Raw genomic sequence first — 14,240 nt, 5'->3', positions numbered from 1 at the left:
CTACAGACTGACTTGAATTTTACAAACAGCTTCTGTCAGAAAAGGAGAAAACAAGTTTTAAATGTTGACTTTTAATTCTACCCTGTTTATTAAGGACCATTAGTTCTGTTTTGCTAATATCTTGTAAGTAAACAGAGAGGGAAAATTCAGTGGGATAGAGATGATAAAGATGATGAACCACTGAAATTTGGTTCCACACTGGGAACATAAGGGAGAAAAGAATGCCAATTAATGCATTAATAAAAGAGAAACACCACTAGAAGTAATAATAATGGTTCTCTATTATTTATGGTGGATTTTAGAGGAGAGAGAGTTCATGTTTATCCCGGAGCAGTCGACACGAGCGCCGAAGGAAGAGAAAAACCCTTTAACCAAGCAGAAATTTCAGTTGTGAGCTGTTAAAGGAAGTCGAGCTGAATATTGAGGAAAATTCAAAAAGATAAAAATGACTCCAATTTGGTAGTTCTTCACTGGTTCTGCAGTTTGGCAGCTGTCAACATCTCAAAATATCATCTCACCCAAACTGTTGAAAGAAAGAAACCCTTTGATTTTTCCCTTGAGACTCCCAAGCTGAAAATGGACTCTTTGTAGTCTCAGCCTCATTTCAGACAGTTTTTTTTTTTAAAAACATTCTTGCTGGCAGAAACAACTAATTCATAAATAGACTCTCTGTTAATTAAATAAGTTTTATCATTTTAACTTGCCTTTTAAAATGAAAAAGAAAGTAAATCTCTAACATTTCTTGCTTTATTATGAATCTTAAGGGACTAAGCATCACATTTCTTGCATCATTAATAATGCAAATTAGTTTTTGTTTGCATCTCCTATAAGTTTATAGTTAGAAGTAAATATTTAATGCACAGATCTGGGAAATCAAATCATGGCTAGTGGAAATTTTCCCTTAGAGTTATTGAAAGGTAATGTAAGAAAGATGGGAGGCACTGTGGTTTCTGTTTATTTAACCTTTCTTGCTCTTGCTTTCCTTTCAGTAGAACTCTTTGTGACTTGTCATTAAACACTTCTCTATTCCTGCAGTATCTGTTTTTATTATCTTTACAGTAGCCACAGAATTCAGCTTTTAATACCATTTAAAGGAGAGGTGAGACACATCCGTAGCCTGCTTAGGGCTCTAAGGATTGTAGTTTTGGTCCTGATTACTGGCAAGAAAACCAGGTGATTATTTCTAATAATATCTAAAAACTTGTTGACTTTGTAGCAGTTTGTCTCTGTTTGCTTAATGAAGCAATGGCTAAATCAGATTAAACTTTGTCCAGGGCCTCTACATCATGCACAGAAATGCCTTGGGAGGGTAAAATACTCTGAGCTGTTTATTGGTTAGCACAGGGCAGACTTAATTTAGTAAATATACCCCATATTGGTCTTCTCCCCCTTTTTTTTACACAGTATTCTTGCAAATATTGCACCACCCTCCGTATGAAATGTCTGTAGGAATGAGATTATTGCAGACAAATTACAGCTGTTTCCCCACCACATCTGGGCTTTCTGCAGCGACTCTTCTCGTGTGTGTGGTGGATAACACAAATAATAAGTATCCTGTTATTTTGGGCGTGAAATCTGATAGTGAAAAACACACCAGGGAGAATTCTTTGGTGATAAAAATTTAAATAGACCCATTTATCAATATGACAGAGATTTGACCTGAAAGTTAAAGTGTTTGGAAGTTAAGTGGGGCTGTGTAAAGAAAGTTGAGGCTGCGCTACAGATAGACCGTGGGGTTTGTAAGTTATTAAATCAAAATAAAAGGTATTGACAAAACAATAAATTGCCTGGATCACCCCATCTAATGGGTTCTGGGAGCACTAAATACATTCTCCACACTAAAGATGTGTGAAGCTTTTTCCTTTCTCATACTTTTGTTCTTCTCCTTGAAAACATTTGCACCGTGGTTGATTTTATAACAGACTTGGCACCAAACTGGGCCTGGGGATGCTTTGCCAGGGAGCTGGCTCAGAGCAGGGGCATTGCTCTGCTACCAACAGGATTATTGGGCTTTGCAGGTGGGGTACAGATCACTCTCTGGGGGATCAGAATAATAATAACAAACCTAATATCTTAACTGGGAGAGGTGTTTTACTAATATCTTCTGGGCAGAGAGCACTGCAGTGCTCTTTGGTCTCCTCAGCTGCATTTCCATGCTGGAAATCCGTGGGATTGAGGGGGAGCAGCACCTGGCAGTCCCTTCCAGCAGGATGCTTTGGGAAGCAGGTAATGCCACCTCCTCATGTCACCCCCTAAACCTTTCAGGGTGACCAGCATCTTCCTGGGAGAGGGGCTGAGCTGGCTCATGGAGGAAAAGGAAAATACCTGTGGGACAAACCGGGATGGAAAGGTTGGGAGTGGGTGGTGGGGCAGCTCTCCACCCCCAGAGTCATCAGCTGGGCTCTGCTTTCCCCAACTCCACGGGGCTGGGGGTGAGCACCCCCTACCTCCAGCTTCCCTGCCGAGGAGGGAATGAGGCTGGCTCTGTTTGCCTTGAAAATGACACAGATTTGAGACTATTTCCCCTCCTGCAGATTTCTCTGTTGAGAGGAGCATGGAAGACATTACTATTTATAGTGCACAGTGCGTGTGCCCAGCGGGACGTCTCCGAGCAAACATCCTACCAGTTTGGAGGTGGGATGATTTCCAGCTCCCTGGCCCCCAGATGCCCTGGCCCCTCTCCCAGGGAGGTGGGAAATCACACAGGGGCACCTCCCATCTCCCCTCAGCTCTGCCTTTCTCTCCCTTCTGCTGAGATGAGATGCTCACCCCCTGCCACGGAGCTGAGCGTGAGGCTGGGAGGAAAAGCAAGTTTTCAGCAGAAATAATGCAAGTTTTAACAGAGGGAAAGGGGCCCAAAAAATGAAGGTATAAGGAGGCTTTAGAGGATCTGCAGAGCTGGTTTGGGGATGGGCAGCTTGTGTGTGTGCGGGAAATGAAGATGGAAACTTGGTTTAACTGAAAGGGTTTGGGAGTTTCAAGGGGACGAGGACCAGCAGTGGGACCTGGGTCTGTCACTGCCACTCCCTGCCTGACCACCTGGGTGTTCTTGTATGGGTTTGGGATATCAGAACCTCTTCATCTCAGCTTAATCTTGATATGGAAAAGATAGCTGACAATGGCAATAAAAATAACAGTAAGCAGTTGGAAAGGCCCAGCTCAAATCGTGCTCTGTCAACAGCTTTGCAATCTGTATAAATATGAGAGGAAAGACAAACAGCTGTGATTTCTCTTTAAGAATGTGAGTATCCATTGTCATAGATTTAAATTAGGATGTTTTACTTGTACTGTACGTAAATTCCTCCTTGGCAAATAACCCATGTCCACTAATGTATGTGTATTTTGGGTCTGTATAGTTTGGGTCTCTGTGAAATACAATGAAATTTGATAGCACACAGAAATACTTGCATGGAATGTAAAATTTTTTGTGTGTGCTTCTCACATATCCATAAATGAGTTTACACATTTCTAATTACTCATTCAAAAAGAGACTTTACAGCACTTTTAAAGGAGAGCCAATTTTTTCCCTACTGTGTTCTGTTTTTACAGCTTGTGGAAAGCTTATTTAACGAAAGTTTAAGTAATCAGCGAAAGTCATTTCTGAGCAAAGACTGACAGATATGAAGCCTCTTTTCACACTTCATAAGAGGTGGAGAGGGTAGCCATAAAATTTACAGCTGAATAGTACTCTGTTCAGCTTAAGTTATAGGATTATTAGTGTTCTAGGCATGTGAGAGGTTTTAGGGAGATGAAGTATTTAAAGGGATGCTCTATGTTTTGTGTAGCTGAGCTCTGAGTGCAATACTAATAACAACCCACCCTTCCAAAGGCAGCGACCTGCACGTCCCATGGGGCTGATGTTGTGCTAAAAATATGTGTTTGCAGCTAACTGAGCTTCATGATATATTAATAAAACCCCAGCAACGTGTTCCCTTTGCAGAGACTCACCTCTGGCTATGAAAGTATGAATTCCCAGGATATGGAAATGAGAGCACACAGTGTGTGGGTGAGGAAGGAGTGGGGAGGGAGGCGGCACTGTCAGCATCTCTGTCCCACCCCTGCAGCACAGGGACAAGGTTTTGCTGCAGGAGAGGCCTGGATAGAGAGAGGTGGGCAATCAGGGACTTCTGCAGGTCATGACCGCTTGTGTTTAAAAAGGTGGAATAAAAAAGGAAGAGCTGGGCTTGTGTTATGAGACTGAGAAATGGGAAATCTCCATCCCAGCTATAAAACTGAGCGTGGCTTTTAGAGGTATTTGTAGGCATTTGAGTGTGAATTGTTCTAAATACCATGAGGTGGCCACACGTTGTGTAATCATGGGTACTGCATACAAATATTTATCATTGAATCAGAGAATGGTTTGGGGTGGAAGGGACCCCTCAATGCCCTCCAGTCCAACCCCCCTGTCATGAGCAGGGACATTTTCAGCTAGACCAGGTTGCTTAGAGCCCTGTCCAAGACAACCTTGGATGTCTCCAGAGACAGGGCACTTTTCACCTCTCTGATTATCCCGTGCCAGTGTTCTGCCACCTTGGTAAGAAAATTCTTCCTTATGACAATGTTAAGCAAACAAAAGCAGTTGCTTAAAGAGCTTCAATGTTTTACTTGTTTTTCCATTCTTTCAACCTGCTGGGTTTTTGTTGGTTATTCTGTTATGCTTTAGCTGTACCTGCTTACCCAGGAACTCACAACAGAAAATCTTTCGTAATTCTTTAAAGCAAATAGTGTGAGATGGATCAAGTGTCACTGCAGCCACTCTGAGGTTGGCCAAGAACTGAATTGGGGAGGCATCTTCCATCCTCACTGCTCAGCCCTGGAGAACAGAGACACAAGGAGGTGACCCAGTGTACAGCTGCCACCAGTACATGGTTTAAACACACATAGTGCAAGGTTTATATTTTTTTAATTCGCTTTTATGTGAGCCAAATCCAAGCAGCCTCGTAAAGCTCACTCTTGCACCAGATTAAAGTAGTGCCTTGGTAGCATTTATTGGTGGTTCATAAATCATGGTGGCACTTTGTGACTGTCCACAAGCTGGTTTTGCAGTTAAAGGTTTCAGTCATGAAGATGTACAGTATTATTCCTGGCACAGTTGTAGTCCTACAGAAATTATGCTGAGGTGTTTTTGGAGGCCTGAAATTTGTGGAAAACCTGCGTGTGTGGAGAGATTTTGGAAAACTGAGTACTTTTACATGTACTGAGTACCTGTAAAGGTACATAGGGTGCCTTCAGTTGCTGTGTTAAAAGCACTTTAAATACATGAGATATTGTCCTGTGTCTTTATGCAATTCAGGAAAATCACTCATCATGCCGGTGTGCAAATTCCCAGGGTTTCCCTCCGATACCTACTTCAACCCCATTTAAGGTTTTCTGGCTGCTGATCACTTTGATTTCAGGTAAAAATCTCAGTTCCAGGGGCAGTGCCAGGATTTTGCCAGACCCTACAGGTTTCCAGCTCGGGTTGTTAATACCAACAATTGCCAACCCCATTCCCTTGACTCCAAACTGTATTCGGGAGGCGTTCGGTGCTCCTGCATTCAAACAGTTAATTTTCACTATGTTCTGTTAAAGAAAAGGAAAACTGTCACCCTGTCATTTTAGAGTCTGACACTAAGCTTGTCAAAAGAGACAGCTGTTAAACTGAATTACTGTTGACACGCAGAGAAACGGCCCTTGCCAGATGTAAAGGACATCTGCGGCAATGAAGTGGTACAGGGTGGCTTTTAAAATGTGGTCATACTGGTATTTGAATAGAGCTCTATGGCATTAAAACGTGGCCTTGACTCAGACAGTTTAAGGCAGCGAAGCAGAGCCAATGCCAGGCACAAAGAAGTGCTGATCTGTTGCTGTATCCATAACTTAGGCATGAATATGAAAACAGTGCAGTGTCAAAGCTATTAAGCTCTTATCGTGTATCCAGGAGGATGTGGGTTTAAAACACAGTGGGAAATATTTTGTATTTCTGGCTCCTTGGCTGTGCGGGTAGGTGAAGTGGAAATTCATAAGGTGGATTATGCGGGGAATGAATGGAAATAAGTCGTCTTGTCTTCAGCTAACAACTGCTCAGACAAGAATTGCAGAGGGCTTTAGGCTTAGGAAGGGAGGCTGGATGTGCCTTGCCAGCGTTCCTGATAACGCTCCCGGGATCTGGAGCCCGTGGTGGGTGCTGGGGAGGCTCCCCTCTGGAGAAGGGAGTGAATAAAAACAAAAAAATCACTGCACGGAGATACCTGTAAAATTCTGCTTGGGCATCTTAATGTGCTTTCCCTAAAAATAGAATCAGGATACCAAGTTAATGTTGTTAAAAAATATAGTTATTATGAATATTTTAGAATTTAGCAATTGAACCAACAGAAGGGAATTCTGCACATTATATAAGAGTGCAAGGCTTTGATTTGCATGTCTTTAGTGTAGGAATAAAGCTGTTTGGGGGAAAAAAAAAGTATCAGTTAAGCAATTTTGCTAAATGTATGAAAAATGAAATGTTATGAGATGAAGCATGTATTCATTATGAAATGAAATTGATGTTTGAAGCTAAAAAAAAATATTCAGGCCAAACATTATTTTGAATATGTTAACAGATCATATCTTGATTTAGTTGTGTGTTTAGTGAGAGCAGAAACCAAAGAGTTTCCATCTGGAGGGAAAAAGGCAAATGTTATTTCCAAATGACAGAGGTTAACTTGCTCCTTTCTGCAGGAAAACAGCACCACCAGCAACAACAGCTTCCTCTAGACAAGAAAAAGGTGGTAGAGGTAGGGCTGAGAGGGATTTTCTCCTTCAAAAGAAGAAATGTGGCTTTCCAGGCACCTGTGTGCTGAAATGGATTGAAATGGAGGTGAGGGGGAACTCATTCCTCTGCAGGGTGGGGGAAAGAACAGACTTGTTTAGGTCTTGGATGATTTGGGCTGGTGCCCTGCATTGCTCCAAGGGCATCCCTTTCCCAAGGAGAACATCCCATTCCTGTGGAGAACATCCCATTCCTGTAGGGAACATCCCATTTCTGTAGGGAACATCCCATTCCATGAAGAACATCCCATTCCCACAGAGAACATCCCATTCCTGTAGGAACATCCCATTTCTGTAGGGAACATCCCTTTCCCAAGGAGAACATCCCATTCCTGTGAAGAACATCCCATTCCTGTGGAGAACATCCCATTTCTGTAGGGAACATCCCTTTCCCAAGGAGAACATCCCATTCCCGTGGAGAACATCCCATTCCAACAGACAGATCCCATTCCCATGGAGAACATCCCATTCCTATAGGGAACATCCCATTCCCGTGGAGAACATCCCATTCCTGTAAGGAACATCCCATTCCCATGGAGAACATCCCTTTCCCATGGAGAACGTTCAGCATCCCGTGCTGCCCCTGCCCACCCCCACAGTGCCAAGAGCTGTAGGATCTGTGCTTGTGGTCCAGCTGGGAGCCTCCAGATGGCCAGAGACACGAGTTTAGTGTGTGATTTATGGAGGGGCTCTGGGCAGGGCTGCTGCCAAAGCTGACCTGAGGCCACCAGCAGGTGTGGCCAGCAGTGCTCCCACCACTCCATATGGCTGTGGTTGGTTGGGTCACGGCAGGAGAGGGTGTAACAGGTCCAAATATCCATGATTGAACATGAAATCCTGAAATCTCATTTATCAGCAGCTGGCAGAGCTCTGCCATGTTCTCAGGAGTGCCAGGGTTTAACCTCTGTGGCACAGGCAGCAGGCACAGAGTGTTTGAGCAGCCCCCAGGAGTCAGGGCATCCTGCTTTGTCCCTGCTGGGGGACACAGGAGAGGAGCAGCCAGGGTGAACGTGCTCCCCTGGGATCACAGAATGTGGGTGTATTTTGGGGTTCAGGATGCTGGGAGAGCTGGTTTCCCAATAATAACTTTGACGAATAAATTTTGAATTTGTTTTAGTCTGTGGAATGCCAGGGAGCAGGTGGCTGCCCAGCAGGACCATCTCTGGGAGCCACTGGAGCTTCCAGCCTGGCGGAGTAAGGACAAGACAGATTTAGGAGGAAATTCCTTTACAAAACACTGGCACAGGCTGCCAGGGGAGGTGGTGGATGCCCCATCCCTGGAAACATTCAAGGTCAGGTTGCACAGGGCTGTGCTAGGACAGGGATAATCCTTACCCTGCCTAACACAGGAGTTATTTGGGCAAAACCTCCTGTTCCTCTCCAGAAGGAGGTTTTATTCTGCAATAAAAGGGGCTGAACTCTCCAGCCCCCTTTTCAGTGCTGCAGGTTTTAGCCAAAGCAGGCTCACCTGTTTCTGCAGGTTGAACTTTGCTGTAATGATTAACTTGTTACAAACAAGCACAAAGTGGAACATTTAAATAAACAGGAACAAGCTTATTATTAGATGGCAGGTTTTTATTTGATAGCTCTTATAATGTCATCGTTAGTTTATTAAAGCTTACCATGAAAAATCTCTTTCTCCTAATCTAAGCTCTTTCATACAGCTTCCCACTTTGATTGGCACCAAAAGAAAATAACTAACCTATAAATTATAATGTACGGTTTAAATGATGGATAAATGCATTATTTGTAAAGTATTGCAAGGATCAACATATGCAATTTCTAGAAAATAAAAAATATTTTACAAAGATAATAATAGGGCAGAACTCAGCTCTTTTTGTGAACATTCTCACTGGTATTAGGTGATCTTTAAGGTGCCCTCCAACCCAAACTATTACATGATTCTATGCTATTTTTAGTAATCAAACAGATCTGGGAAAAAAAGCCTGATGTTATCAGCTATTTCAACATCAACATCATCTAAAAATCTAAGTCATAGAGTCACAAGAGGGTTTGGGTTAAAAGGGACCTCGAAGATCACCTCACTCCAACCCTCCTGCCATGGACAGGGACCTTCCACCAGATCAGGTTGTTCCAAACCCCAGCCAGATGGGTTTGAGCACTTCCAGGGATGGGGCAGCCACAATTTCTCTGTGCCAGGGCCTCCCCACCTCTGCATCCTTCCAGAGACACCCCCAACCTTGTGAGTTCCCAGTAAGTAAATTTCTGTCACCGAGGTCACCCCAAAATCCATGTCTGTAAATGCATTCCTACTCACCTGTCTGCTGATGCTGGAAAAGCACCTTTCTTTCCCCTCTTTTCCATGCCAAGGAATGAAAGTCCCTGAGCTCCTGTGTTCCCTGGGAGAGGCTCTGTGCCTGGACAGGGTTAGTCCAGCTGGAGATCTGTCCCCAGGCTGGAGTGTCCCCTGCAGTGCTGCAGACACGGGAGCGAAGTCATTTACCAGCAGAAAATAATGCACAATGGCTCCTTACAATCTGCCTGTTTGTTGGGAAAACAGGGATCTCCAGGGAGGGAAGGACTCCCTGCTACTTCTTACATACCCTATTTTAGGTTGAGGTTTTTAATTCAGCTTTTATGCGGCCTGATAACTGCTCCTCGCTGGAAGAAGAACCTTGGATAAATGGAATTTGCTCTGGCAGGGCTCTGCCTTGCTCAGTGAGGCCACCTCAGAGCGCTGGTGCTTGGTGAGTGCCACTAATGGGTTTAAATTTGACTCTGCAAGTCCCAACGTGGAAAATATGCCTCTCGTCCCCAGAGCTTTGCAGCTTAAAATGAGTTAATAGCACATCTCAGGCTAGATCTGAGTGCATATTATAAATGACTAATTTACTTCTCGAATTCTGCATTTCCCCTGCTTAGATTGTGATTTCTAGCAATAATTTCCTGTATAAAGGTATTTTTTTTCTCTCTTTCTTTGCAGTGTGAATTGAAGAAATATTTGGAAACTGAGGTGATTGTTACCTTTCTGTGCTTGGCTGTTCATGGAGTGTTTCTGGCCAACACCTAAAATTCAGTTTCCAAGGTGGGAGGCAGCAAAAGGCAAGTTTTGTAAAGACAAAATGAGACCAATGGAAAGAAATTTCCTCCCAGCAGATTGGGAGCCCTTCTCAACAATAAAACCCACCAAAGTAACCACGATGTTTGTGGATTTTGTAGCTCTGTGTTCAGTCCAAATACGAGGCAACATTTCTCCTGGATTTATGGAGTTTAATACTGCAGGGAGTTTGGGATCTTCACAAACTATAACCATATTTTACTGGTGCCAAACCGTTTGTGATCCAAGCTCATTTGTGATGGGAATGGGCTCAAGGTAAGGTCATGAGGAATTGTATTGTTTCTTTCTTTCCTCTCTGTGGAATTCTCAAAAGCCGGTTGCTGACTGGGTTGGTAAATCACATCCTGCATAGATATATTGATAAATACAAAAAATTACTCCTTTTGCATCTTTGTTTGCATTGAAGAGGTTTCTTGTTTCAGTGACTTTTCCCTTAGAATATATTTTTGCAAACCCTGTGAAAAGCCAGGTAATACATCCTCACATATCCTTAGTCCTGTCCCATGTCCCTCTCATGTTTTAAGATCAATGTCACAGGTACAATCAGTTCTTCAAACTTCACCTTTTTTCTCTTTTTGACCTTAAATGTTAATGTACTCTTTCTGCTTTATTTTCTTTTCAGAAATTCTGTTTATTATTTGAAATGAACATGCAGCAAATAGAAGTTTTCTCTAAATTAAATGGAAGCTCCTTTTTTTGCATATATTTTCTCATGTAATTAGCTATCAGGTTGGTAAAGGGAATCTGATTTTCAGCAGAGGAACAGAGTTTTCTTTATTTTTGCTTTATCTATAGGGATTTTCCATATTTTATAAAAGCTGTAGGTACAGGTAAAGATAAGGAAAGAGGAGGGCAGGTGTTGGTGTGCTCACTGAGTAGCTGATTTAGAGAAATGGGGGTCCCCTGGGCCTGACTTGCAACCAAATGACCAAAACACTTTGCCTTTTATTTATTTATCCAGCTACTTAACACTTCTTACTGTTTCTCTTAAATGAATTAATTTACCCTACAAAGCACTCCTTGCAATAATCAATGACTCATTACACTGAAAGCCCGCAGGAAATACTAATTAAATGAAAAATGTGCAAGAGGAATGTGCAACTTTTGTATTTCTAACGACCCAGATACTCAGGGCTTTCTTTTTTTTTTTTTCAAGTTCTCATAAGTTACAGGAGAGGTTTTTGCCTTCAGCCACAGGGAGCTGAGGTGGCTTGGAGGGTGGTGATATTTCCCAGCATACCAAATCCAGTTCATTTATCATCAATATCCACAGGAAATAATAATCTGTTTATACATCACATTTCTCTGAGCTCTGCGAGGTTCTAGTTATGAATTCCTTCCAGCTGCTTTTCTCATTCCCACAGCAGAATTGCCTGGTAAGGGTTATCCCTTATCCATCACTTACTCCAACAATTATTGACTGATAGCCACTGGTAATTCCAACTCTCTGACAATCTTTGATAAAGATTTTGTGTTGTTATTGTGCTCTAAAATGTCTCCTCACCCATAAAGGCCTTGAACTCCAGGTAGTTGTACTACTCTGGGTAGTTGGCACAGCCTCCTTGTTGGGATTTTTGAATGGGAAGAGCTTAATAATATGGAAAATGAAGGTTTTATAAGGATAGAAATGCCAAAAATGAGAGTGGGTTCAAACCTCCTGGGAGGAGCTGTGTCCTGCTCCCTTTGGTGAAGGGATGTCTGGAGCAATCAGTTTGATTTTGGAGAAAGCGCGCTAAGCCAAGCCATGAAATAAAGCAATCAGAACAAAGTAGAGAAAAATCCCCAAAACCACCACCAGCACCAAAAGAAAAACCCATTAAGGACAAAAAGAGCAAAACAAAAAAAGCAGCGGCCAAGCTCTTCTCCTTCAGATCCTTTGCACTGGCAGTTTTGTAGGATTCCAGCTTTCTGTCCTGGTCTGTTCCCCACCAAATCACCCCTCTGATTTGTTCCTCCCCCCAAGTTTGTTTACATTTTTTGCAGATTGATGTTTCCTTGACCATCAGTCCATACCTGCATTCAGGTACTGCTGCTGCTTCCATTTATTTTAACAGGTGACCCAATGCCAGTCTGGGGCACTTCCCATCCTGAAAAGGGTCAAGCCACAAACACCAGAAAAAATTATTTTGGTTTTTAAGTAACATGGGAAAAGAGGGGGAATAAGAGAGGAATTAATCCCCTACTCAGTTTTAAGGCAGCAAGAATTTAAGTCAATTTAGCTCCTTGTGCTAATTAATATTCCCAAAGAGCTGTAAAATGTAACAGAGAGGATGAATTATTTAAAGTGGAGGTGACCAAGAGATAATAATAATCTGGATAACATGATACTGGCTCTACTTTTGGTTTTCAGGCAATAAATTGCATTTAAAATGGTGGCAATGTATTGAAGATTTTGGTAAAACTTTGTTCTCAGCTGTAGGGAGTTCTGTTTCTGTAGAGATTTCCTGTGCTGCAGGACAGGGAAGGCAGGACAGGGAAGGCAGGACAGGAAGGGTAAATTAGGGAGAAAAGAAGATTTTAATCCCAAATGGATGAAACTTGAGATAGAAATGCCTGTTTAGCCCCTAACTCTGGATTTTTAGAGGGAAAACAAATGGTGGTAGTAGTAGTAGTAGTGCACTGAATTTCTTTATTCTGTAAATCAAGAGCTGGGTATTTTCCTTGTTCTTTTGTAGTTTTATTGAAGAAAAATTATAGAAATCTTTTCAGTGCTTCAGGGGATTGGTACAGGTTACATTCCTGGCTTTCAGTCTAGTTTCTCCCTCACCAGCCTTTGGAATTCAGTGGGACTGATGGATTACATCATTTCAGGAATTAGGCCCTAAATTCTGATGTCTACAAAACATAAAAGAGCTTGCTTGAATTGTATATATTTTCCCCTCAACCTGCAATATATTCCTTGAAGACAATAGAAAAAAAATTAATATAAAGTTGTCTCTTTATTTGGAGGTACTTTAATATCAGAGGAGATTTGCTTCCAGCTAAGAAAACATTTGTTACAGAACTAAAAATGTTTGATATGCTGCTGTATTAGATAAAGTTTGTTAGTTCACAGTGGCACAGTGCTGATAATTGAAGAACTCGCAGGATTTTCAGCAGTAAAAGATCCCCAGTGAGTGCTGAGCTCAGTGGGAAAATGTGATGTATAAATCTGCAGTGAGAGCAGAGGAACAGGAGGGGAGCAGCTCTGCACTCAACCCTAGGAGCCCCACACCACCACCAAAGGACGTTAAAGAGAAATAAAAGGGAAGAGATGATATCTTGGGGCATAAAAGCTGTTTCCAAAGAATTTTCTTGTTAAATATAATGTTGGACAAGAGCCCATGGAAATTCTCAACTCACTGGAGACTCCTGCTGTCGCTTGGCATGATCTGGTCTAGTGGAGGAATCAGCCTCTAGCCCTGTCCTGGAATATCTAATTCCATGAGGAGAGATGGTCACTGGAGATACTGAGAGAGATGGGAAAAGTCCAGGCAAGACAAACATGGCCAAAGTTGATGGATAAATTGGTTTTGTGTGATGGGATGAGAAACATCAGCTTGTGAAGAATTGATGGCTACGATGAAGGTTTGTTATATCCCAAGTTAGCCAAACCTGGATGATCTCAGAAGGGATGATGAAGGTTGGTTATATCCCAGGTTAGCCAACCCTGGATGATCTCAGAAGGAAAGATGAAGGTTGGTTATATCCCAGGTTAGCCAAACCTGGATATCTCAGAAGGGATGATGAAGGTTGGTTATATCCTGAGTTGGCCAACCTGGATGACCTCAGAAGGGATGATGAAGGTTGGTTATATCTCAAGTTAGCCAAACCTGGATGATCTCAGAAGGAATGAAGGTTGGTTATATCCCAGGTTAGCCAAACCTGAGTGATTTCAGAAGAATTGATGAAGGTGAGCCTGGAAAGAGCCAGAGAGGGAACAGCAAAGCCACCAGAGGAATGTGACAACAAACTCCAGAGAGCAAAGGCAGTGCCATGGAGGGGGAGGCTCGGGCACCTGTTGTGACAGCTGTGACTAAGCATACAATGACCAGATCAGGGTGAATAATGAGACAATCTGCTCATTTAAGAGTGGATATACAAACCCAGCAGGGACATGAAACTGTTTTGCTTTGTTTTACTGATAATGTGTTATTGGAGTCATGTCTCTGGCTGTGTCCTAGAGTGGGTTCAAAACAATTACTTACATAACACAGGATATATTTAAGTCAGGGAAAAGCAGGGAGGGAGAAATGTGTGTATCTCAATTTCTGGTTAAGAAGGAAAATGAAATTATGTTTTTCCCAATAGATTTATTGATTCCCCTTTTTCCAGCACGGGAATCTCCATCTCAAGGGCTGGATCCCCCTTGCAAAACTTGAACTGCAAAGTA

At 42.5% G+C, this 14,240-nt stretch overlaps 1 protein-coding gene across 16 annotated transcripts in view; it reads left to right on the top strand.

Annotated features, from left to right (window-relative positions):
- Nucleotides 1-14,240, top strand: part of LOC129125855 (uncharacterized) — an 86,151-nt gene that overhangs the window by 60,673 nt on the left and 11,238 nt on the right. For 15 of the 16 annotated variants that reach the window (XR_013184236.1, XR_013184235.1, XR_013184238.1 and 12 more), the window contains 3 exons: nt 6,700-6,838; nt 9,734-9,852; nt 9,970-10,123. Coding sequence is in view for 9 of the 16 variants with exons in the window: in XM_077185902.1 (XP_077042017.1) it covers nt 6,700-6,838; nt 9,734-9,820 (226 nt within the window). In the remaining 7 variants the exon portion in view is untranslated. The remainder of the gene's footprint in view (nt 1-6,699; nt 6,839-9,733; nt 9,853-9,969; nt 10,124-14,240) is intronic. The other variant, XM_077185897.1, reaches the window with a different exon arrangement.

The sequence above is a fragment of the Agelaius phoeniceus genome, chromosome 14 (genome assembly GCF_051311805.1).
Source record: "Agelaius phoeniceus isolate bAgePho1 chromosome 14, bAgePho1.hap1, whole genome shotgun sequence".
Classification (NCBI taxonomy): Eukaryota; Metazoa; Chordata; class Aves; order Passeriformes; family Icteridae; genus Agelaius; species Agelaius phoeniceus.
Note: the sequence above shows the minus strand (reverse complement) of the source record. Positions and strands in the feature narration are given on the sequence as shown.